Here is a 25,904-nt window from a genome sequence, read left to right as displayed (position 1 = left end):
GCATTATGGCCTGTTAAGTAGCTTGTTTGGTTTCCCCTTAATTTTGGACGATCAGAGATGATGAATCAAATGACTCTATATGCAGGTAATTTGGGTAATAATCAAGTGACTCATAGACATCAAACAGTTTGATCAATGTCTTGAGATATTACTTGGACCCAAATGTCTTTATTACTATTGGACGATCAGAGATGATTCATCCTATGATGAATCAAATGACTTGATATACAAGTAATTTAGGTAATAATCAAGTGACTCACAGACATTAAACAATTTGATCAATGACTTGAGATATATCAAGACATATTGGGTTAGACCTAATAAGGTACGGATAATAAAACTCTAACAACTGAGATGAGAAAATTTGTTATTTTTTTTCGTCAGATGAGGTATCATGAGCAGACCCTAACTGTAGGAGACACTTCTAAGCCTGTAACATACTTAAAGGCAAATTATGTTGTGCAACCATATGCACCATGCATGGTGCACATAGAATTGAATCCATAATTTCTATACTACAGATTCATAATTTATATACTATAAATTCATAATTATTGAACTCTATATTCACAATTACAAAACTCTATGTTCATAATTTTCAATGTTCATATTCCCAATTGTTGAACTCTTCACAAATCACTGAACTATATGTTCATAATTTGATAACGATACAGTTTAGAAATTATGTATCTATAGTATAAAAATTATGAATCTACAGTTTAGAAATTATGAATCTACAGTATAAAAATTATGAATCTATAGTATAGAAATTATAGATCTATAGTATAGAAATTATGGATCCAATTTCGTGTGCACTTTGCATGATGCACACAGTTACCAGCATAACGCTCCATACTCAAACTAATCCCCGTTTGCACCGAGCCGGCCCAATTAAGGGGCAAAGTGTTTGGCCAGATTGGTTTTTTCATATTTATTATAGACAGTTTATCCAATCCACAAAACAGTTCAATTGGTGGGAAATTTCATTCATTTTGCCATGAGAGTGGCTTCTATATACATGAGGATCCAGGCAAGAACAAACTAGCAATCTGCAAAATAGGTCATCTTAATCTTAAGGGTAAAATAAATTGGACACAATAAAAGTATTCCATCAATGAACTGGGAATAATCATTTTCTCAATTGTTAGGCAAAGATCTATCACATACTCGTGTATCAGACGCTATTCCCTTGCAGAAATCCAACACATCCTCGCAAATTCAGTATGTTCTCCATTGTTAGGAAAATATCAACTCACCATTTTGAAGTAGTATCACACAGGATAAGGTATCTGCAGCTCCTTCCCGTTTTCTCTGCTTTACCCGCCACTGTATAGACAAGAAGAACATATTTCTCGAACAACATTTTGCCCAGATGCTCAAAAACAGAGGCGAAGATCATGTTCTTAGCAATGCATGAATCCAAGGAAGCATATATGTATGAAAAGAGGTTACATATATGTATGAAAAGAAACTATTCTGCATAGTAGCTGCTGCATTCTCGTTTATACAAAATCTTAAAACAATGGCAATACAGAAAACATGAAATTCATTGTTAGTTTGCAAATACAATGGGAAAAATCAAGAAATCTAACCCGTTACAGCAATTTTGACAATGTTCTAGCTGCAAAAATAATCCAAAATCTTAAAAAGAATCTACGCATCTGATTACTCCTGTCAGTGAACTTGCAATTAGGCTGTAGAGGACATCTTATGTGAACTTCATTCATGATAATTGCCACACATCAGAGAGTATAATAATGTTATAACAATTCTGTAACCCTATGACTTGTCGAAATATATCTCCAAGAAACACTTTTTCACAAATACACATTAAAACGAGCCACAGAATCAATGCACAAGCACCTTAGGTTCTCCTCAGTCAAAAATTCTCTCTCCCGTGGACAATAATATAAAAGCTAAAGAGCTGAAAATGCAGAGGAACCCGGGAATATAGAAAACCGCTGTCCAACTATCTGGACTTGTAAGATCTAGTTCAGCACTTTTAGCAGCTTCAAGTAGTCGACCGGTAAGATCAACACCCACAATGCCAGCTAATGTACCGGCTGTATTGGAAACGCCCATAAGAATTCCAGCGTACTTTGGAGCAATATCCATGTGATTGACAGCAAACCCGGCTCTTCCGAGAGCTAGGAACCCAAGAGCAATAGATGAGCAAAACAAAACCCCGCCAGGTGTTCCGAAAGTGGGAAGTGCCATCAATGCAAAAGAAGCTATAATGAAACCCACGGTGTTCAAGATTTTTCGGGTATTAGTTACAGAAAAGATTCTCCTAGTAATAAAGTAATCGGCAACCACCCCACCAATATTCGAGAACACAAACATGTTGAAGTAAGGCATCATCTTGGAAGAACCCATTTCTTGAAGGCTATGCTGGAGGCCCAGTTCGAAATATGTGGGAAGCCAGTTCATGAGCACATAGAGAGCATAATGAAAAGTGAAATTGTTCACAACAATTGCCCACACCGGTAGGCAGAAGACAATTCGCTTCCAAGGGATTTTGGGACTTCTGCTAGAATGTACTCCGTTCTCCAGTTTCATCTTTAAATTCCCTTTTAGAGGTAGTAATGTTTCCCCAAAGCCCGCAGCAGTTGCTTTTGGATGCTCAGAACGAGGTGGATCGCTAGCATACTTTAACCAGAGTAAAGACCACAGGGCACCTAAAGCTGCTTCAGCAAGAAATACCGATTGAGGACCTCTGAACTTTACGAGGCTAGGAAGCAAAAGCATTCCCAAAGCTGCACCGAAATACATTCCAGAAGTTGTAAGAGAAACAGATCTTGATCTTTCATGCGGTGGCACCCATTGTGCTAGGACAGTGTGAATAGAGGGAAAGATGAAGCCTTGGGCCACCCCAACAAGCAAGCGGGCAATTATCAAAACAATTTCTCGATTCGGATCAAGTGGCACCAAAGCACAAGTTAGAGACCATAATATAAATGAAAAGAGAAGCACACGCCTTCCTCCAATTTTCTGAGCGGCCCAGCCACCGGGAACCTGCGAGCAAGCATACCCATAGTAAAATGAAGAAAGGATCATCCCTTTGCTCGTCTGGTTTATTCCAGCAGCATCAGCAGCAACCGTATAGGCAATCGAAAAGCCCACACGTTCTATATAGCAGACAGAAGTGCAGATGAATGTCAAGAATACAATCAAGTAACGCGTTGGAAACCTCTTGTTCCCCATATTTCCAAGTATAATGAATGAAAATGAAATGCGCCCAGGACACCTTGTGCAGACTGGGCTCTGATCAGACAGAAGGGCTGGTGAAAGTCGATAATACAATGAAATAGCACATTAAACACCTCAAGCTCACAATGACTTCTTAGTTTAATGATTGTCACTTTGCAGGCCAATGTTTGATCACAGTGATGGACATATCTCCAATTCCTATTAACATAACCACAAAAAATGTGAAAATGAACTGAGGAGCATAAACAATACTAACTGGCCTCAACAATATACAAAGAAGAGAAAGGGGAATTAGATCATACTAGCAATTGGGTCAAATTGAATTTGTAAAGTATTAGAGATAAGGGTCTAAGATGGGTCCACAAATGATTGCACAATAGACTAAGAATTTAAAAATCATACTTAAAGTAAACTCAAGAACAATTACATATTTGTTTGGAACATTTGAGGGGAAGGGGGATTGAATGTGAGACCTCTTGTCCCAAAAATTACAGATTTAAACTATTGATCTAAACTCAATTGATTTTCAAATCCAGGTCTCTTGTTCTCTCTCTGACAATCTAGGAGAATATTAAGTGCTACAAAACTCAAACGACACTCACCCATTCAATTAATATATTATTAGCATTATAATAATCAAGAGTACCGAAATGATCAGATAAGTGTAATCGCAAGAACTACCAGAAAAAAAGAAAAAAAAAAAAACTAAAGCCAATTATCCCCTACCAAAATCATCCGAAGCAGAACAACTAAGAATTCTTTAAAATCTCAACGAAAAATCGAATGGCAATAGAAAATGTAAACGAACCTAACCAGTAGATCCAGAATAAAGATCCAATTTTTCACAAACTCAAGTACAAATACGACGAAAAGTAATAAAAATAAGAATCACCCACTGGGTGAAATTGCAAGAAAATGTTGAAATACCCATAGTAGCATATCATAAGAATTACAGAAGCACTTACCATGACTAAGCAATTTGGCGACTGCCATGAATGAGAGTTTTAAGAGTTAAAACCCAATTGGAACAGCGAAAGGGGCGAGAGTAGATGAAAGTCAATGCTAGGGAAGGAAAAAAAGCCGCGAGTGTGGTCAAACTCCTGTAAAGTGGAAGTATCAAATCCCTGTTAGGGATTATGCTTTTTTTAGGAATTAGATATTTTCATCAATTGCATTAAATATATTTTTGGTAAACTTAAATTTTAATCTATATCTATATCTAATAATTATTATTATTATTATTATTATTATTATAACAGGAGTAATTGTCCAAATTTTCCCACTCAAACTCATGACATTTTAGTAATATCAACATCATTGGACAAAAATTTCATTTAGAATAAATATTTAAAAAATTTTAAAAAATTAATTACACTTTCCTTTTGAAAAAATTATATAAAATTATAATTCTCAAATTTTCTACCTATAAATCATAATTCTTTATTTTGCACTGCCTCACTCTTCTTCTCGTTCTTTGTGAAATCATATATTGGTGACTCTCTCATTCCCTTCTTTCATTGATCAGTAAATACAATGGATTGGTGTTGCACCCATGAAAACGTAAGTATCTTCTTGCAGTTTTCAAAATATTTTTTTGATAATCTATATTCTATATATGTGTGTATAAGCCCTTATTCATATGATGACACATGTTATTAGAGGACTATGAGGACAAATCCTACCCATTAAATAGAAGAGATTACACGGTTGAGATCTTGCCCATACTCTTATTAGATTCATGCCTGTAAATAATAAAGGAAGGCAAACAAGACATTTGAGAGGAATTTTAAGTATGGAAGGATTGTAATTAACAAATTTAGAATTGAAGAATGAGTATAATTATGGTAGAGAATCGAATGCAAGAAGGAACATGACAAAAGAAAGCATACATCAATGAACTAAGACCAACAGATACCTTTTGACATCGTCATGGACGAGGACCATCAGAGAGGTTCGCACACGTATGTAGTGTACTGTTTTACGATGTCGTGTGCCAGTAGTGTAAATCTCGTGTGCCACAATAGAAAAACACGAAACACAGACCTATGCACACTCAGTAGTGCATAATTTTTTTAATGCAACATATAAATGTTATTTATTAGTACTAAAAACAAAGGGGCTGGTGTAATAATATAGAGTCATTGTTTCAATCAAAAGTCTTATTTTGATTCAATAAGTTTAAATGAAAACACATTATATAATTCACTATTCACATTTTACAATTACAATCGGTGGGAAGCCGCAAAACCCTCTCGTCGAGTGCACGTATGTAGTGCACTGTTTTACAATGTCGTGTACCAGTCATGTAAATATCATGTGCCATGTTTGAAGATGTCGTGTGCATTTTGATAGTATGTCGTGTGTCACAATAGAAAAACGTGAAACACAACCTTCGCACACTCAGTAGTGCGTAATTTTTTTATGCAACATATAATTTTTTTATTACAAAGGAAGGGGGATACCCACATATACAATCTACGCCTACACCGAGACTCGAACCCTAGACCTCCCACATAGGAGAGCAACTGGATGCAACATATAATTCTTTAATCCCTTAAAATATTACTCTAATAACAAATAAGAAAATAATTGAAAGTTACCTTAAATTCATTCCTAAAAATATGCATAACTTATCGAAAATATACTCCATAATATTTACAATTAATATCCATATAAAGTGTCAGAAATACCTTTATTACGTAAAAGAAAGAAAAAGAAAAGGAATAAAATAAAATAAAATATAGTCATCAGATCAAGGAAAATAAATGGCCAAGATTAGTCCTCACGTCCGTATTTGAAAGGGTGTCCTCATTTGAATACAGATTTGTGTGTGTATTTAGTTTCAAATACGAATCTGTGTATCATTATGCACCGTTGATCTTACCCGATCGTGTGGTTTATAATGATTTTGACCTGGTAATATACATCATTGCGCCAATGCACTACAACACTGCACCACTACACAACTGCACCAGATGCACCACTGCACCGCTCATTAGATCTTGGTCGTCCAAACTCACATATCAACCGTGTGTAGGGGTTCACAGGTTCACATGATAGCAATGGTTCACACCTGAAACGGACCATGTAATACATATATATATATATATATATATATATATATATATATATATATATATATATATATATATATATATATATATATATATATATATATATATATATATATATAAATGGGTTCCCGTGCGGGTGACTTCTTCCGGTGCGATTGTTAAGGTGCGAGATTTTCCTTCTTAAGGAGCGTGATTTGTATACTTAAGGTGCGTGAGTTGTTGAAACTTAAGGTGCGACATTTTAAAACATTAGGTGCGTGGTTGGTTGTTAAGGTGCGAGGCTTTCCTTCTTAAGGTGCGTAGTTTTAATTCTTAAGGTGCGTGATTTGTATGCTTAAGGTGAGTGAGTTGTTGAAACTTAAAGTATGTCATTTTAAAACTTTAGGTGCGTGGTTTGTGTTCTTAAGGTGCGTGGTTTGTGTACTTAATGTGTATGCGTTGTGTACTTAAGGTGTGTGGGTTGTGTACTTAAAGTCCGGGAGTTGTGTGTTTAAGGTGCTTTGTTAGTGTGCTTAAGGTGCATGGTGTGTGTACTTAAGGTGCGTCAACTGCACAACCGTACGAGAAGCATCACCCGCACCTGAACCCTTCCATATATATATATATATATATATATATATATATATATATATATATATATATGATCGCGTTCAGGTGCAAACTGCTTGCCCAAGAGAGAACTGAGAACCATTTAGTGTCGTCCACGTGTCTAGATCAACGAATCATATGTAATTTTAAAAAAACGACGCGGTGACATTTTCGTAAATAACTCGAACTTTGGTGCATGTAAATGTGTTATAAGTGCAAATAGTTGGTGCACTTTTGCAAGTAAAAAGTACAGGTAAAATCACTTACAAGTGCATGTAATTTTACCTTGTTAACATTCATGCACCTAAATGCAACTGCTTATAACTATAGGTGCACCTAGTTATAACGTTAGGTGCACTTAGTTTTGATGGTCAGTATAAATTTTACTTGCATCTGTAATACAATTTACCTGCAATTGTAATGCATTTTACATGCACTAAGGTGCACTATATGAAAAAAATGTTACTTACACTTCGATGTTCAATTATTTACGAAAATGCCAACGCATTTTTTTTAAATCAATGTTTCTCATCCCTTAGATCTGGACACGTGGACGGATGACATGTGTTCTCAGTTATCTCCTAGGCAGCCGTTCGCATGAGCAGGGTTCAGGTGCGGCTATAGCTTCCCGTGCGGTTATGCGGTTGACGCACCTTAAGCATTAACATAACGCACCTTAAGTACACAATCCACGCACCTTAAGCAAACAAACCACGCGCACCTAAAGCTTTATGCCGACGCACCTTAAGTACACAAACCACGCACCTTAAGAACACAAACCACACACCTAAGGTTTTATAATGGCGCACCTTAAGTTTCAACAACTCACGCACCTTAAGTACACAAACCTCGCACCTTAAGAACACAACCACGCACCTAAGGTTTTAAAATGGTGCACCTTAAGTTTCAACAACTCACGCACCTTAAGCATACAAATCACGCACTTTAAGAAGGAAACCCAAGCACCTTAAGTACACAAATCTCGCATCTTAAGAACAAAACCACGCACCTAAGGTTTTAAAATGGCGCACCTTAAGTTTCAACAACTCACACACCTGCATACAAATCACGCACCTTAAGAAGGAAACCCACGCACCTTAAGAAGGAAACCCACGCACTTTAAGAAGGAAACTCACGCACCTTAAGTACACAAATCTCCCACCTTAAGAACACAACCACGCACCTAAGGTTTTAAAATGGCGCACCTTAAGTTTTAACAACTCACGCACCTTAAGCATACAAATCACGCACCTTATGAAGGAAACTCACGCACATTAAGTACACAAACCTCGCACCTTAAGAACACAACCACGCACCTAAGGTTTTAAATTGGCGCACCTTAAATTTCAACAAGTCACGCACTTTAAGCATACAAATCACGCACCTTAAGAAGGAAACCAAACGCACCTTAAGTACACAAACCTCGCACCTTAACAACCGCACAACCTCACCTGAGTAGGCCAACCGCACGAGCCCAAATGTTTTTTTATTTAATTAATGTCTCAATTTTGCAGGATACTAAAATGATTAACCTCTCGATCATTAAGAACTCAACCACTCGACTCCTTAGAACTCCGCAATCAGTCGCAACGGCTGGCCCCTTGAAAAGAGGGACAATAATGAAATACAAGTTGGTTCACTTAGAGTTAGACAAAAGTAAAAGAGGTTGGGAAAAATGCCGGTGTTAGGGTTGGCTGGAAGCCTGTAAAAGGAGTCGGCGCTTAGTCAATCGCGCATCGTTGAAAAAAAAATTGGTAAAAATATTGATGTTAGGGTTGTAATGTTGTATGGAGACCTGTAAAAGAAGTCGGCGCTTAGTCAACCGCGTGAAAAATATTGGTGTTAGGGTTGGCTGGAGGCCTATAAAAGTCGACGCTCAGTCAACTGCGCCTTCTTGTAAAAGGAGTCGGTAAATTTTGATTCGGCTATAAAGTTGATTTTGAGAGGAGACAATGTACTTTCCTGCGCTATGCTTCGCGAGACACAAGAAAGTGAGGGATTGATGATGGATACCCAACATTGGTACCCGATTGGTACCACCTAGCAAGCAGTCGGATATGACACACGAGCTCAACAATCAGCACCCAAGACATGACCAACCAGTCAATTGTGAGGGATTTCATGTGACGTTTGTCAATAATAAAGTGAGAATAAAAGCTAATTATTATTTCCAAAAAACCCAATTAATTATCCTTCTTATTACCCATTAGTTACCCACTTAAATTACCCATAAACCCTCCTAATTATCCATAACCCCCAACTAACTACCCATAAACTCCCATTAAAACCCCGTTAATTCTAGGGAGCCTACACTACTCATTCTACCTATAAAAGCTAAAGTGATTAAAACCCCACTAATTCTAGGGAGCCTACACTACTCATCGTACCTATAAAAGCTAAAGTGATGAACAAGAGCAAGGGGATTCATCACTCGGTAAAAAACTATCAATAAATAGTAAATTTCTGACATGACACCGCCCAAAAAGATCCGTAATTTTTACCTTTCGATTTCAACACTAAAATCTTGATCTTATTTACATTTTATTTTTATTCGATCAGTTATGTTAGTCCACCGAGTAACTACCCCGGGTCACGAAGCCAACATACGCGACTCGCGATTTACATCCGTAAGACTGTAAAGGCTCATGGGACAAAGTCCTATGGACTTAAGATTAGTCCGGCGAAGCTACAATCACCCAAATTTTAAAAAAAAAAAAAAAAAATCTCATATTTTCAGAATGAGTATTAAATGTAAAAGTAGTAGTAAATATTAGCATTTTAAGTTCTTCTAGAGAGGCAAAAAGTAATGTTATGAAGTCGACTGATGTACAAAACGGGTCGGCCACGATTTCGTTGAATCGGTCATTTACCCGGTTAATGATCCGACAACTTAAGCTCAGATTCAGGTGGCAGCCCTATACCATGAATATTAAAATACACAGTATAAGATTCATCTCTCAAACTATATAATGGAACCAAAAGGAAGTTCCTTTCTGATCCTCCCTTTGCCACAAAGCTGATAGGATGATATTGACTGATCCCAGTTTCCAGTTTAAAGCTTGCAGCCCGTTTGAAAGCATCATCATCTGGGTATTCACCATTGCAGCCAAGCTTCACACCTAAACCGGGTTCATAGTCGACGCCGCTATAAATGAAGCAACCTTCGTGCTCTTCTGACTCTAGGGAAACTGTGTCATCCTTACCGTCTAAGCCACTCACCAAACGAAACTCAGAAGAGCCGTTCTCGATCTCGTCTGAGAATGTTTCAACCACTATGCTTTCGCCTTTGCCCCACTGCTTCACTAGTGTTCCTGGGTAATCAAATGGCTCCAGCATGATAGACTGCCCTATGAATTCTTTGGGTTCTGAGAAGACTTTAGATGTGGGTTTTGGTATGAATCTGAAGGTGGCTTTGATGGCAGAATCTGTTCCGGCTTCTGGGCGTTTCTCCATTTTAATTATTGATTGGTTCGAGTTTGCCAGCACAAACGTTCCATTTCCAGACTCTTGGGAAAGAGAAATGAGATGAGAGTTGTAGTCGGACGATGGGATTGGAGTTATCCAGTCCAAAAGAGAAGCTCTTGACCTTGTATTGATATCCCAATCACCTTGGGAGAGACCAGCAAGAACGTAAGGACCATAAAGAATTGCATGTACAGACGCATATTCTGCACGATCATCTGAAGCACCAGGCAGGACTTGGTCAGTCGAAAAAAAAATAGAGATTTTATTGTCATACAAAACATAAAAACATTATTGTACCTTTAATGGCCTCAGTTCTAAGACTGAGAGGTAGATCAAGGGTGATTATATCACTTGAGGTCCAATTTTTGGCGATTGATAAGAAGTTTCCTGCATTGACAGTTTGACACACACAATTATATGAATCTCTCCATCCTAAAGACCAACTAACGCAGATAAAAACAAGAGTTCATACCTGGTGGTGGCAGAGACAAAGGTTTTCCATTTAGCGTGGCTTTTGCACCTTCTGCAGACGTCCAAGTTGGTATTCTTAAGTTTAGTGTAGATGACGGGCTAGATTCCTACATAAGAAAGGTAGAATACATCACATAATCTCTAAAGGAAAGGACAACCACCTGGTGAAACGGAACAGAAGGTAAATATTCGCACTGGAAAACAGAAGTTATATCATGAACTAGCAAACGATGCTTCTTGCACCCAGAATGATGTCATTCACTAGTTATGATGACAAAGACATATTAAGATTAAGATGATATTTAGTTAATTGAGGTCACATAGGGTGATGCTTCCCTTCTGGTATTCTTTATTTATTTATTTATTTATTATTATTATTTTTTTGTTTTTGCAGCAGAACAAATACCTGCTTTGATGTTACTGGAATTGTCACATGAAGGTGATTATCCGATGAATCAACTGGCTTTATGATCTGGCTCAGCTTGATCTGACCCAGTTTCCAATCAAGCGAACTAGGTATATACTGGATGATGTAGATTCCTGGAGAATTTCCTTGCTCTTCAAAGTATATAGAATCCCCCAACTTGGAAAATGATTCAATTCCTAGAAACAGAAAGTAACCATCAAAATTTGGTAGAGTTCAACCAAGAAATGATAAGGAACTTTGGCTTTTAATCACAAATGTTTGGAGAAAATATTATGATTCCTAGGTGATTTAATGTGAAGCCCTTCAGTTTTATTTTTTTAGGAACTTAAGAAAAATAAGAGGAATTGAAATAAAAAGTGAGAAAATGTGGGCAATACCTGTTCCATAGCAACACCAGAAAGAACCAAATTTTGTACCCCATCCACTGGAGCTACGGGCTTTGGAACCACCAGGGCGTAGTGGAAGCATATAAATCATCACTCCAATGTCTGTTCCTCTCTGGATGCCGAGTACACCATTTGTTAAGGCTCGTTCATAATAATCGGCATATGAAATTTCCTTAGTCCATCTGAACAGGTGTCGAGAGACCTGTAACGAACAATTTGCGAACTTCTATAAAAATAAAAAACTTTCCAGTTTGCTCAAGAATAATCGCAATGCAGCAAGAATTATTAACTCTTGATATCACAAAGAATTTGGGAAAAAAAAAAAAAAAGCATTAGAGAAGAATAAGAATTTCAGTATTCATAACGAATTGTTGTGAACCCTGGAGCCACTATGTAAGAAAATCACACCTTTAGCATGTTATAGGTTGTACATGATTCTTCACTCTCAGTCTGTAGTGTGCTGGCCAACCGCTTTGGATCTGACCTGCTCAGCGGAAACAAAGAGAATAGATGAAAAGGAAAGTTTATAGAAGGGTAAGAACTCACGTAGTGTAATGAATACAGTTTATACCAGAATTCATTGACTGATGTTCCACCTGTGGCATAGGCATGCGAAGAGTTAACAATATCCATGAAAAACTTCCCAATTTCCTTGAAAAGATGAAAAAACAAAAAATCAGAATTAGAACTTCTGAAGAAAAGAAATCTGTTATAAAAATTAACGTTCTGCATCAAAAATCACTGGTGAGCATCTACTTCCATTAGTGTTACCAAAATTTTGGAACCAATGGGATAGTTTTATCAATCATGATCTGTTTACGAACATACATTTGATGTTCTAACTACTGCAAAGTTAGTAAAAATAAAGTCATTCAGCTGCAATTCAAGAATGTCTTGTAGGAGAAAAATATAAATACCTTATAAATTGGATCGCCAGTTATTTCATAACGCATTTGAGATCCAACAACAACTGGGATATGTGTATTTGCATGAAAACCTGACAGGCTATCAGCCTAAAGTAAAAAAAAATAAAATTAAAGCATATTATATCTGAGTATTCATATTAGCCATTGAATAGACTTTAGAGAGAAATGTGATGCCCCTACCTTAACAGCTAGCAAACCTAGAAAACATGGTTTGTCAAACAGGTGTGCCAGCACTAAGTGCTTTGGATCAGCCTGCAATTTAAGTTTATTTACTTTATGTTTATAACAAGATCGAATTGGGATAAAGTTGAAGATATATACTTAGAAAATATGAAAACATATGGGTCCTGTTTGGTAAATGGCTGTTAGCTGTTAGCTGATTGGGTTAATTAGAGGGTATAACTAGTTGATAACATTAGCTGAGAGCTGTTTGGTATAATTCTTTTCTCAAAAGCTAATTGAAAAAATTGCTTTGAGCAGCTTTTTGAATTTTAGCATTTTGGAGTTACAAAAAGCTAATTAATCCCTTCAAAAAAAAAAAAATTAATTAACCAAACACTCATATTGATTTTTTAACCAAGTCAAACAATTAATAATGGTCAAATAAGCCAAAATTGGCTGATAGACTAACTATTTTACCAAACAGGGCCATGGTACATATTGAAGAATAAATTCAAACCTATATGAAAAAATTTTGAAGTAAAAAAGTAAACAGTTAATCTTAAATAAAAATCTATCGAGAAGCATCAATTAAACCCTAATCAAGTGAAGAACAAAGTAGGCAGCTTTCTGGATAAGTAATACTAACTGTTATGCTGTACAGCCTATACAGAACATCATTCATACCACCAACTTCATCATTCAAGGAACTCCAGTGTCGTTCAATTGTATATTTAGAGATCACATTTTGTACACGTTTATAGAAGTAATCGACCATCCATGTTGTCATTTTCAAAGCTCGAGAATCACCAGCCAATGTATACTGATCCAAGAGACCTGCCAAAATCTATCAAAGTCCAAAAGTGAGCTACTAACATCCTAACAAAAACGGATACAACTACAACTAATTGAAAAGTGGGAACACAATTTACCTTGTGAATTGTATAGTATGGTGCCCATACTGGTTTTATAGCTTCAAAGCGGTCAAAAAATTCAGATGGGAAAGCAGATAAATATCCCGATCCGATTTTCTGTTGGCAAGCAGATAATGCGGAAACAACAGCGGACATTTTCTCTCTCAAACTCTCGTTGTGTGTACTAGCCCAAGTTTGTGCTGAGGCACTGAGGTAATGCCCTTCAATAGAAGCAAATATTAGTAGGTGAATAAATGATACGGTTCAAAGATTCAGAAACAGGACGAACCTACAAAATGACCTCGAAGCTCAATATGTGGAGCCTCCCACCCTCCATAAGGCTGTCCACGACTTTCCAGACCAGCAGTCTTTCTAAAGCTCCATACCAGTCTATCAACATCCAACGACAACAAGTACTCCAAGTTCGTTTGCTGAGCTATTCCGTATATTGAATTGGGATCCAATCTCACATCATGGAGTGAAATTTCATTCAGAAAATTTCCAACACCTTTGTGACCGGAATTCTTTATCTTTCGATACATCATTGCCCAATCAAATTCATCCTCTTCCTTCAACATCTTCCTCGGGAGCAGATTAGACCAGGCAGAATCATCAGTGGGAATCAAATGGTAGTGACCAAACATTTCTTCCCTCCATGTTTCATTGTTTGATGATAACAACTCATATCGCAGAGTGTGTGATGACAGATGAGAAGGACTGTTAGTACACTCCTTACTCAAAACAAACCCGTAGATAAGAGAAAAAACAACTGCTCCCAGCAACATCATCGAAGAACCTTTCTTTTATTTCAATTTGTAAATTCTTTCCACAGGATTTAGAAGAAATCAAGGGCTCCTATTTATCCATAAGCCTAAAAACAGTATAGCACATGAACAAAAGACAGTAAGCCAATTGCTGCAGTAATAGATATTGCAACTCATTTTAGTAAAGCCAAATACAGAGAATACTTATGCCTAGTATACTTGTGGATGCGAAAAAGGTATTGCAACTCATTTTAGTAAACCCAAATAACAGGAAAGATCAAAATAAAATCAAAAGAGCTATTAAAATTAGCAGGGAGCAACGAAAATTGTGAGGATCAGAGCAAACATACTTGAAATGAAATTGTGAATGATAATTAAAGAAACTAAAATTCAAAACAACGTAATCGATAAAGAGTGGAGATTACGGTATGAACGGTAGATTTCTTGTAATATATATCACTGATCACGTAAACAATAATACAGAACTTCATATATTCACACTGCGAGGATACGTATAAAAAGAGTAGAACTTACAGAAGAGAGTACGATATTCTATTTTGGGGTTCTGAATTGTTTTGCTGTGTATTACTGTATTGCGTCGGGGAAGAAGATAGTGAAGAAAGAAGGAAGTGACTGTTGGAAACAGCCTAGGCACGACACCTGGACTCGTGGGATTTTTTTTATTTATTTTTTATTTTTTGGTTTTCAAATTAAAATTAACATAAAAACAAATCACTAAACTATTTGAGAAGCAAAGGTAAGCCACCGAATTTAATAAGTTCCAAAATTATTTATGAACTCCGAAAGTTTTTAATGATTGAATGGTTAGATGTTTATTTTCTTTTTAATTTGTATGTGTGTGGAGGGTGACCTTTATTAATTTTTGATATATTCGGTTATTATTGTGTAAAAGCATTTGCGTTGGGTTTGAATGGGTCTTCCGTGTAAGCTTGAATAGAGATTTTTTTTTTTTTTTTTTTTTTATTGGTGTGGTCCTACGTACTGCCTTTAATATGTACTAGTATTTGCACCCGTGCGATGCACGGATAATGTTTATATAAAATATATATAATTCAACAAAAATAAATGATCAAAATTAATATACTTAAAATTGTAAAACGATATGTCAGTTTAGCTATACGCAAAATAAAAATGTATCATATTCAACTAATATTACAAATATTGTCATATATAATATTTGTCCTTATGCCTTCTTTTATTTATTTTTAATATTTATACAACTCATTTCTCTTCAAAATCAAATATGCAGACACTAAAGCTATACTACCTAACTAACAAAGTATTTGTGTAAATTTCGAAATATTTGAAATATTAATATATAAATAAATATTTAAAGCAAAACAGCTTGTGCTCATATGGCATGTAGTGATTTCTCCCATGTGAGAGGTTAGTGTTTGAAGTCGATTACTCATTTCAAACATTTTCACATTAACACACACAAAACGACTCAACACTAACTCAGACAACAGTTGTGTCGTCATTCAAAATACTCAGACAATAGTTTGAGTTTTGAGTTAGTTATCATTTGATCATCTAAGAAATTGTTGAGACAGCTCAAACAACAGTAGAAATTGTTGAGACTTAGTTTGAGTTAGTTATCATTTGATCATCTAAGAAATTGTTGAGACTTAGTTTGAGTTAGTTAGTCTCACGAACAACAGTTGTGTCGTCATTCAAAATCATTTGATCATCTAAGAAATTGTTGAGACTTAGTTTGAGTTAGTTAGTCTTTTGCGGGGCCTAGTCCTTTGATTTTGTGTAACTAGTTTCCTTCTTCTGTGAATTGTTCTCTATTTATTCTCTTTGTTAGATGATGAATAAACATGTTTAGTTGTCACTCTCACATGGTATCAGAGCCATTACTCTAGTGAGATTTTTTTTTTGAGACTAAGTTTGTGTTAGTTAATCTTTTGCCTAGTCCTTTGGTTAGTTTTATGTAACTAGTTTCCTTCTTCTGTGAATTGTTCTCTATTTATTCTCTTTGTTAGATGATGAATAAACATGTTTAGTTGTCACTCTCACATGGTATCAGAGCCATTACTCTAGTGAGATTTTTTTTTTTGAGACTAAGTTTGTGTTAGTTAATCTTTTGCCTAGTCCTTTGGTTAGTTTTATGTAACTAGTTTCCTTCTTCTGTGAATTTTTCTCTATTTATTCTCTTTGTTAGATGATGAGTAAACATGTTCAGTTCTCACTCTCACATGATATCAGAGCCATTACTCTAGCGAGAAATTTTTGTTCCCCTCCCCTGATCCTTTCTTGTTTTCTCATGGGTGCCACAACTCAAACAAGTATTATTCAAATCTTTGCCCCAACTCGCCTATCAATCAAACTCACAACCTTTAATTTTCTCATTTGGAAAAAGCAAGTGGAGTCTACGCTCACAGGACTGAAATCAGCCGACCTAGGTGGTTCTTCCAACATGTAAATAGTTTTCAGGACGACCGACAAAGACAACCCATAAAACCAGTTTCTGTTGTGAACTTGGTCAAAAGTAAATGCTGTTATAGGATAAACGATATCAGCGCCCATCCTAGAACCCATGGTGGCAAGTCTGCCCAAAAAGAACGAAAAAGCACTCCCGCGAGAACTCAAGTGGAAAAGTGGATTGAAGTGGATTTCGAAACAGTTGGCGCCCAAAGTAAAGGAGGAGGTTACCGAAGAACCAGACATCATAACTCTAGTAATCCTCCAAATCTGCAATCTTCCGTCACTTGGGTATTGCAAAGGGAAGCTGCTCATGTTCATTATTGCCATCACCATTAATGCCAGCCGATCGATTATGTTTCTCTGGAATTGAATTGAAGGAGAGAACTGAACAGAAGTTGATTGATATCGCGCCGACAGAGAAGAGCTCAGAGCAGAGACAAAATTAAGAAACTAACCTTCCTTCCTAGCTACTTCCTACTATAAATACGTTGGCAAGTTAGCGCCGACTTTAAGCACAACGGCAAAATTAAGCTTTTAAGTTTCAAACATATATGCTATTAGGTCGTTAAATTTTAAAAATTTGAAAGTCATTTGAAATTAGTAAAAAGGGTGAGGAAAATATGCATTTTTATTCTCTCAATTACTAGTTGCTTTAGTTCTAACTTCTTACAGTTGTAATATATATATATATATATATATATATATATATATATATATATATATATATATGGAAGGGTTCAGGTGCGGGTGATGCTTCTCGCGCGGTTGTGCGGTTGGACGTACCTTAAGCATTAACATAGCGCACCTTAAGTACACAAATCACCTTAAGCACAAAAATAAAGCACCTTAAGAACACAAATCACTCACATTAAGTACATAAATCACGCACCTTAAGCACAGAATAAAGCACATTAAGTACAAAACTCACGCACTTAAGATTTTAAAATGGCTCACATTAAGCACAAACTCACGCACATTAAACACAAAACCCACGCACATTAAGCACAAAACACATGCACATTGAGCACAAAACTCATGCACATTAAGCACAAATCCCACGCATCTTAAGCACAAAATCCACGCACTTTAAGTTTTATCAACTACTCACATTAAGCACAAAACACAAGCACCTTAGGCACAAACTCACGCACATTAAGCACAAAACTCACGCATCTTAAGCACAAAACTCACGCACTTTAAGTTTTAACAACTACTCAGATTAAGCACAAAACTCACACACCTTAAGCACAAACTCACGCACATTAAGCACAAAATTCACGCAACTTAAGCACAAATCTCACGCACCTTAAGCACAAAACTTACACACCTTAAATTTGACTTAGATGTAAAAATTACCAAATTGCCACCATGTTTTTTTTAAAAAAAATGTTTAGTAATCCTAGACCTTGATTTAAGCAAGATCAATGGCTCAAAATAAACCCCAGACCCGCACCTGAAGCGTCCACCCGCAACAGAACCGACTTATATATATATATATATATATATATATATATATATATATATATATATATATATATATAAGATCATATGAGAACACCTGCTTAGGTGAGAATGTGAGAACAAATCGTGTGCATCCATCTAATATTTTTTAATGGTCTAGATTAGATTAAGTGTGTGCAAACGCGCATTAAATGTGTGCAAACGCGATTAAGTGTGTTTGCACACATTTAATGCGCATTCGCACACACTTAATCTAATCTATACCATTAAAAAATATTAGATGGATGCACATGATGTGTTCTCATGTTCTCACTGGAACCCTACCATATATATATATATATATATATATATATATATATATATATATATATATATATATATATATATATATATATATATATATATATATATATATATATATATATATATATATATATATATATAGGGAAGGGTTCAGGTGCGGGGATGGCTTCCGGTGTGGTTGGACGCACTCACGCACCTTAATCGTTTACATGGCGCATCTTAAATACACAAATCACCATGCACCTTAAGTCCACAAACAAATCACTTTAAGAACACAAATCACTCACCTTAAGTACAAAACTCAAGCACATTAAGCACAGAACAAAGGACTTTGAGCACAAAACTCACACACTTAAGATTTTAAAATGTCTTACATTAAGCACAAACTCACGCACATTAAGTACAAAATTCACGCACATTAAGCACAAAACTCACGCACTTTAAGTATTAACTCACAGACCTTAAGTTTCAACAACTACTGACATTAATCACTAACCTCACACACATTAAGCACAAACCATACGCACATTAAGCACAAACTCCACTCACATTAAGAACAAATTTCACGCACCTTAAGTACAAAAGCCCACACTTTAAGTTTTAACAATTACTCACATTAAGCACAACCCCACGTACATTAAGCACATAACTCACGCACCTTACGCACAAGACTCACGCATCTTATATACAAAATCACGCACATTAATCACAACACTGCTCACCTTAATTTTGACCTAGATGCAAAAATTAAAAAATTGCCACTGCATTTTTTTTAAACTTTGGTAATCCTGGACGTTGATTTAAGTGAGATGAATGGTCCAGAATAAATCGCACAACCACACCTGCGCATCCTAACCGCACCAAATCCTAATTCTCTCTCTATATATCGCATGCTCAACACTTGGTATACAACTTTCAAGAATTAGCTTTATCCACTAAAATTGTTGTCATTTTCTGTATGCATTCCACGATTTATAAGGTAGAGTATGCATTGGACGATTAAATATATTATTGTTTGAGAAATAGTGAGTTGCCTTCCACGCATACGTTAAAGAAGAAGGAGAAGAAAGTTCAATGGTTGAAAGGTTTGGACAATTATAATCTCATGAAAAATAAATTATTGAACAATTTTAATTATATAACATGAGGGACCAAATGTGTCACATTATGAACAATTAAAGGGTTGAATTTATTTAAATCAATTGACAGGAACTAAATTTCTAAAAGTAAAATAATTGAGGGGTCAAAAGCGTTGTTTTCCCTAATAATAATAATAGCAACAACAACAATAATAATAAGTGGTATAGTAGTGGTGGTAGTGTGATGGTGGTGGTGGTGTAGTGGTAGTGGAGTTATTTGTTATATAATAATAATAATAATAATAATAATAATAACGGGTGGTGGTAGTGGTGGTGGTGTGGTGGCGGTGGTTACAGTGGTGGTGGTTGCAGTGGTATGGCGATGGCAGGGGTGGTGGTGATGATGGTGTTGGTGGTGATAGTGGTGGTGGTGTAAAAGCTGAAAAATGACTTCCTAAAAAAGATGGGAAGTCATTTTCCTTTAAAACAAGCATATTTTCCAAAGTCAACGGAAAATATTTTCCATTGACCTAATTTTTCAGACACATCCAAACACTGAAAACTCGAAAAATAATTTCTAGAAATAATTTTCCCGATTTCCAAACACGCCCTAAAAGATTTTGGCAACATTTGGCCGGAAGGATCAAGGATCAACTGTGTAAAAATTGCATAATTACGGGATTAAATTGTTAGTTTTTAAAATTGAGTACTGAAATTAACAAGACTCTAATAGTCACATAACTAAAAGTGTTTTTTATTTTTTTGTTTTTGTATTTTTAAAACCTTTATTTCAATTATAGGATCATACATAACCAAACATCAATATTGGTAATCATTCCAATTTCACCATACTACCAAACATGAAAAATACTTTCACCAAAACTTATACCATTACCAAATATTTGATTCTCATTCCGGTTCCGATTCTGATTCCCATGTACGAACCAAACACGCCCAAAGATGAGCAACATTTCTTCAAGATGAGAGCAGAAGTGCAACAGAGGCCAAAGCTTCACTGATTCAAATAACAGGTACAGCACTCTAGTGCAACTATGTTGCCTGATATCTAAGTTGGCCATTTAGAAAGGTTGTATGTCCTGGCACATACATGAGTTTCTAATTACTACTAAAGAAATGCTAGAAATAGAATGGGCGACAAAACTGTATCTAGCTGTGCATCGCGATGGTGTTTCTCATGCTGCCTTTGCAGTCTCCCGAGCCAATGCAAGTTTCGCTAGCAAACCGCATAGCTGAAGATACGATCCCACTCCCTCGCATATCCTCATATGTGCAAATCCAGTTTCCTGCAGCCCCATTAGAGAGGATATTAATGGTGGTAAATAGAATCCGATGGATAGAGGATTATTATTTTATCTATGAAATGCAGACCTTCATAAATTCCAATTTCAGATATTCTGCCATATCATAGTTCTTTATAATCCGGAAAAGGGTTGTGATAATGTCAGTGGGAGAATAGCCCATGTCGTATAGCGCCTTTAAACCCACACAAGAATCGTCAAATTTCCCTTCAAGTACATTGCGTACCATATTCTTCACATGAAGGGGATGGGGTTGGTCACATACCTGCAATTCTTCCAGAATAGTAATTGTTAGACATTATGAAATCATGGCCTGGACCAAGAATAAGTGAAAAATATTGTATGTATTCCGATAGAATTGCATGAAGAATTACAGTACAAACAGGTATTTTATACTAAATTGGGGCACACGATATTGAAGCTATAAATCTTTCCATTTAAGATTCCTGAACTACTAGGAAAGTAAGGCTATCAAGTTAGTCCTTAATACTTCTAAGACTTTTATAACTTGAGAAGAATACGGAACTGTCCTAATCTTGAATTTAGGGATATTTCCAAGTATTCAAGGATTTCTAGCAATAGAAAACAAATGAAAAATGCTAAAAAAGAATAATACTGAAAAGCTAGAATAAGTATACTTGGAATTCTAATTGCTAAGGTTGATGTGTCTGAGTCTAACCTTGAAAACATTTTCTTGGTTGACAAAACCAAATCCACTGTATGTTGCTTGCAGGTTATTTAAAGCCTGTCTCATATCTCCATCAGCAGTAAATATGATTGCCTCAAGACCTTCTGGTACATAAGGAACCTACAAAAGTTGAAACAACCTTGAACAACATATTTCTATCACTTTTCACAATATAGCTGTTCTCACCCGTATTCAAGAAGGCATGCACAGCATATTAAGGCATGAGACCAAATTCCACTGAACTTACAAGCACAAACTCACACTTGGGATATAGATCCCACTATGAAAAGAAAAAACATCGCTATTGGCATACTAAGTAACCTAAAGAGTGCATGCATGCTAAGCAAATATTCAGAAATTGCAAACCTTCAGAACAATGGTTGCGGCATTTGAGCATGGCTTGATGCTGGTAAAAGCAAGTTATATAGCTTGCCTTTTGTTATACATTCATAGTCTAAGGAATGTTATTCATAACTTTTTTTGGTCAGACCAAGAGGTGTCCTGAGCAGGCCCTAACTGTAGGAGGCACCTTTAAGCCCGTACTATACTCAGACTAATCCCCATTCGCACCGAGCCGGCCCAATTAAGGGGAAAAGTGCTGGCCAGATTGGTTTTTCCATACGAGAGGGGATTCGAACTCCTGACCTCTCTTAAGGGACAAGAGTGCACGGCCACTCACGCCAACCAAGCTGGTTATGTTATTCATAACTTTAAAACAATGTTCTATTGGTATTTTAATCTTTTAATTATGATAATAAAATATGTTAGCTTCACTGAGCCTGCTTTATGTTTAGTTGCAAACTGAACTAGGGCATCTTTAAAAATTTGTCCCCCAGCTCCCCCTGCCCACATCTTCTATGTGTGTTACTTCTGTTAGATTTTAAGCCACAGGTGTAGAGACCAAAAGATTTTTTAGAAAGACTATGGAAACCCAATTTAAATGTAGCTTCAGAAAATGTTGTACCTTCTCTGCAGCAACCACTACCATAAGTCGTCCAAGGATCTCTTGATCAGATAATCTGCCAAACCGGACTAAGGCACATCTACTCTGGATAGGCTCAATGACTTTAGAAGAAGTGTTACAGGCAAGACCAAAGCGTGTCGAGTTAGAATATATTTCCATTGTCCTCCTTAAGGCTTGTTGAGCTCCAGTTGTCATGCTAATAGGTATTCAAAATGACAATAAATTTTAATCACTACAATACTAAATATAAATAAGAGGATGACTATCAGGACAGAAAGAAAATCAGCAGAGCCAGTTGATAGATGAGAAACTCAATGTTTCCAATTGGACATAAGAATGAATCAAGTTGATGCAAGTCATACATAAGTATATAAGTTTCCATGAATCTGGAACCATGAATTACCAACCTGTCAGCTTCATCCAAAATTATAATCTTATGGCGGCCAGGGGGAAGAGTGACTTTCTTCTGAGCAAACATCTTAATCTTGTTTCTAACGACATCAATCCCCCTGGACAAGTAACATAAAAAGTGATGAACATGTTACTGTCACTGCCTCAGAAATAGCCATACCCATAGAGAGAAATTGAGCTAAAAATATAATTATCTTACCTATCATCTGATGCATTTAGCTCCAGAACTGCTTCCTTCAAATTTGGTCCCAGAAGTTCATGAGCAAGAGCAAGTATACTGGTAGTTTTACCAGTGCCAGGAGGACCCTGAAGAACATTTTTAAATAATCAGTAAGAAAGCTGAAATAAACTAAACCAACAAACTGAACTCGCCAAATCAATTTGTGACTTGGGAGCAAGTTCTTTCTTCTTTCGACCATATATGTATGAATTGAAATTTGCTTCTTTTGCATAATCCTGGTTAAACTATTTTCAACAACTTCGAAAAATTCAAAAGACACTGAGGCGCTGATATTGGATCATATCCTAAATGAAAACAGATTTTGCCTTAACTTTAACAATATACTTCCAGTTGGAGCCAATTTCTATGACCTATCTACTCAATTTATCATTGCACTTGAAGAGATGAGTTCTAAATCAGGTTCAACTATAAATACAAGGAACAAAAGCCAAATTCTTTCCACAATTCCACCATCACGTTATGAGCTCAAACCCTCGAGTAAGCAGGCAATTGAAAACTTCACCAAAAGAAAAACGAAAAACCATAAAATTTACAGCTTAGAATTTAGCAATCTCTGGTAGGTACCCTTATTTTTTAGAGTCTGAACCAAAACACAAATCAAAGAAATTGAGAACATGCATAAATGAAAGTAGCTTACAGCTAAAATGAGATTGGGCATGTTTCCGTCACGGGCGATGACTTGGAGCCTGGCGACGGCGTCTTCATTGCCGACGATGTCGACCACCTTGGTGGGCCTGTACTTCTCGACCCATGGGATTTCGGGGCCTGACGCAGCAGAAGAAGATGACGCCATGGATGGTGGCTGTTATGCAATCTCAAGAGCTGTGAAGCGAAAACCCTCCCCAAATTCTTCAATTTGGAGGGAAACAACGAAGCTTATAGTTAGACTGTGCAGGGTGAAAGACTTTATAATTAACTGGTATTTGCGCCCGTGCGATGCACGGAATGAATTTGTTGTAATATATTAAGAATATTTGGATTGATATATAATTATTTAAATTAGAACATCAAATATTATATAGTGCAATTGATGGTATGATTTGGATCGTTTATGTGTTTTTATGTTATTTATTGCTCAAATTAATAGTTAATATGTAGATGTACACACGCGGTGCTGTAACTTTAGAGATTTTATTGATCATTATTCAGTATTTTTATAAATTAGGCAAATGTGCTCGTTCTCTAGCAATTCAGTTATAAAAATTAATTGATATCCTAATTTATTTGTATGGAAAATATATTTCTTGTCTAGATATATAGCAATTTTGCCATTTAAAAAAAAAAATAATATCACAGATTGTATTTTACACACTATTGAAACCTCTTTGTAGACAAATTAGTAGTAACAACACAATCTTGTTCATCTTCGTCTAGAGCTAACACCTTTAGTCCAAAAGGATGGGTGACTCGGGTGAAAATATATAATGGTAGAATTTCAGTCAATTAGTGCTCCTTTTTATTTTTAGTCAATTAGTAATATCATATTCATTATCAGCCAATTATTCTTTTTTATTTTCAATCAATTAGTCAATTAGAATATTAGATGCATTGGTATTTTTTCCTAATTTCTTTCCATTTTTAATTGATAATTAGAATATTTTTATTGAAATATTTTCGTTATATTTTTAATTTACCTTTACTATCGTTTAAAATATGCATTTACTATTGATGATGTAGAATATTATTATTGAAATATTTCCGTCTAATTTTTACTTTATGTCCTATTTTTTAATTAAAATGCAATGTTCTGTCAATTTCTTTTTTCATTTTAGTCATTTTTTATTTGCAGTCGATTATTAATATTCATTCCCTTTTATAATTTCAGTCAATTAGTAATATCAGATTCATTTTTAGACAATTATTCTTTTTTTTATTTTCAGTCAATTAGAATATCAGATGCAGTGATATTTTTACCTATCCGAACCATTTTTAATTGATAATGTAGAATATTATTATTGAAATATTTCCGTTCCATTTTTAATTTCTATTCAATTGTTTAAAACTGTGAAAGATTTATGATATAATTGTGATTTGATTTATTCTACTGTGTAATATTATTGTGAAAAATTAAAATGCAATAATCAGAATTTTCTTTTCCATTTTAGTCAATTATGGATCAATTTTTATTTTCAGCCAATTATTAATATTCATTTCCTTTTCCAATTAACGTAATTTCTGTTTCTTTTTTCATTTTTAATTTTCAGTCAGTTATTAATATTCATTTATTTTTCAATTTACCTAATTTTTGTTTCATTTTTTAATTGATGATGATGTAGAGAATTATTGCAAAATATATCTTTTGATTTTTTAATTTACCTTTACTATTTACTATTGTTTGAGCGGGAAATCAAGTAAATAGAATTTTGTTTTTAATTATACTATAGATTTACCAGCAATCCAAACACTCCCTTAGTATTCCATCAAAAAACGGATAAAGAAAAGTCATTTCATTAAGTAAATTAAAACTAAGTAAAGTAAATCTAATCATGTTATATTTATTTGTAACTGTATATTAATTTCATTTTGAAATCATTCGTTCACATATTTAAATTATTATTTTTTTAATTATTATAAACAAAAATGATATTGTACACATAATTAAG

General features: G+C 35.4%; 3 protein-coding genes across 4 annotated transcripts; all 3 read right to left on the bottom strand.

Moving 5' to 3' along the window:
- Positions 1–1,459: 1,459 nt before the first annotated feature.
- Positions 1,460–4,299, bottom strand: LOC109160331 (probable anion transporter 5). Of its 2 annotated transcripts, none has more exons than XM_019308654.1 (2): positions 4,176–4,299; positions 1,460–3,408 (listed from the first exon to the last, which is right to left on the bottom strand). In XM_019308654.1, the coding sequence occupies exon 2, from the start codon at positions 3,202–3,204 to the stop codon at positions 1,876–1,878; it is 1,329 nt and encodes a 442-aa protein (XP_019164199.1). In that variant the 5' UTR covers positions 3,205–3,408; positions 4,176–4,299; the 3' UTR covers positions 1,460–1,875. The 2 variants fall into 2 exon arrangements, with proteins under 2 accessions (XP_019164199.1, XP_019164200.1); XM_019308655.1 differs by lacking the exon at positions 4,176–4,299 and adding an exon at positions 4,019–4,169.
- A 5,318-nt stretch (positions 4,300–9,617) lies between these two features.
- Positions 9,618–15,066, bottom strand: LOC109160288. Its single transcript, XM_019308589.1, has 13 exons — positions 14,919–15,066; positions 13,910–14,491; positions 13,639–13,841; positions 13,356–13,553; positions 12,728–12,799; positions 12,539–12,634; positions 12,193–12,272; positions 12,030–12,105; positions 11,613–11,823; positions 11,215–11,411; positions 10,810–10,915; positions 10,635–10,724; positions 9,618–10,552 (listed from the first exon to the last, which is right to left on the bottom strand). Exons 2-13 carry the CDS (start codon positions 14,406–14,408, stop codon positions 9,747–9,749), a joined length of 2,634 nt encoding a protein of 877 aa, XP_019164134.1. The 5' UTR covers positions 14,409–14,491; positions 14,919–15,066; the 3' UTR covers positions 9,618–9,746.
- Positions 15,067–20,671: 5,605 nt separating this feature from the next.
- On the bottom strand, positions 20,672–24,130 carry LOC109160289 (replication factor C subunit 2-like). Its single transcript, XM_019308590.1, has 7 exons — positions 23,939–24,130; positions 23,260–23,366; positions 23,057–23,158; positions 22,650–22,845; positions 21,677–21,805; positions 21,068–21,262; positions 20,672–20,982 (listed from the first exon to the last, which is right to left on the bottom strand). Exons 1-7 carry the CDS (start codon positions 24,092–24,094, stop codon positions 20,872–20,874), a joined length of 996 nt encoding a protein of 331 aa, XP_019164135.1. The 5' UTR covers positions 24,095–24,130; the 3' UTR covers positions 20,672–20,871.
- Between the last annotated feature and the right edge of the window lie 1,774 nt (positions 24,131–25,904).

The sequence above is a fragment of the Ipomoea nil genome, unplaced genomic scaffold, assembly GCF_001879475.1.
Source record: "Ipomoea nil cultivar Tokyo-kokei standard unplaced genomic scaffold, Asagao_1.1 scaffold2845, whole genome shotgun sequence".
Classification (NCBI taxonomy): Eukaryota; Viridiplantae; Streptophyta; class Magnoliopsida; order Solanales; family Convolvulaceae; genus Ipomoea; species Ipomoea nil.
The sequence above is the reverse complement of the archived record's forward strand: the minus strand, read 5'-3'. Positions and strand labels throughout refer to the sequence as shown.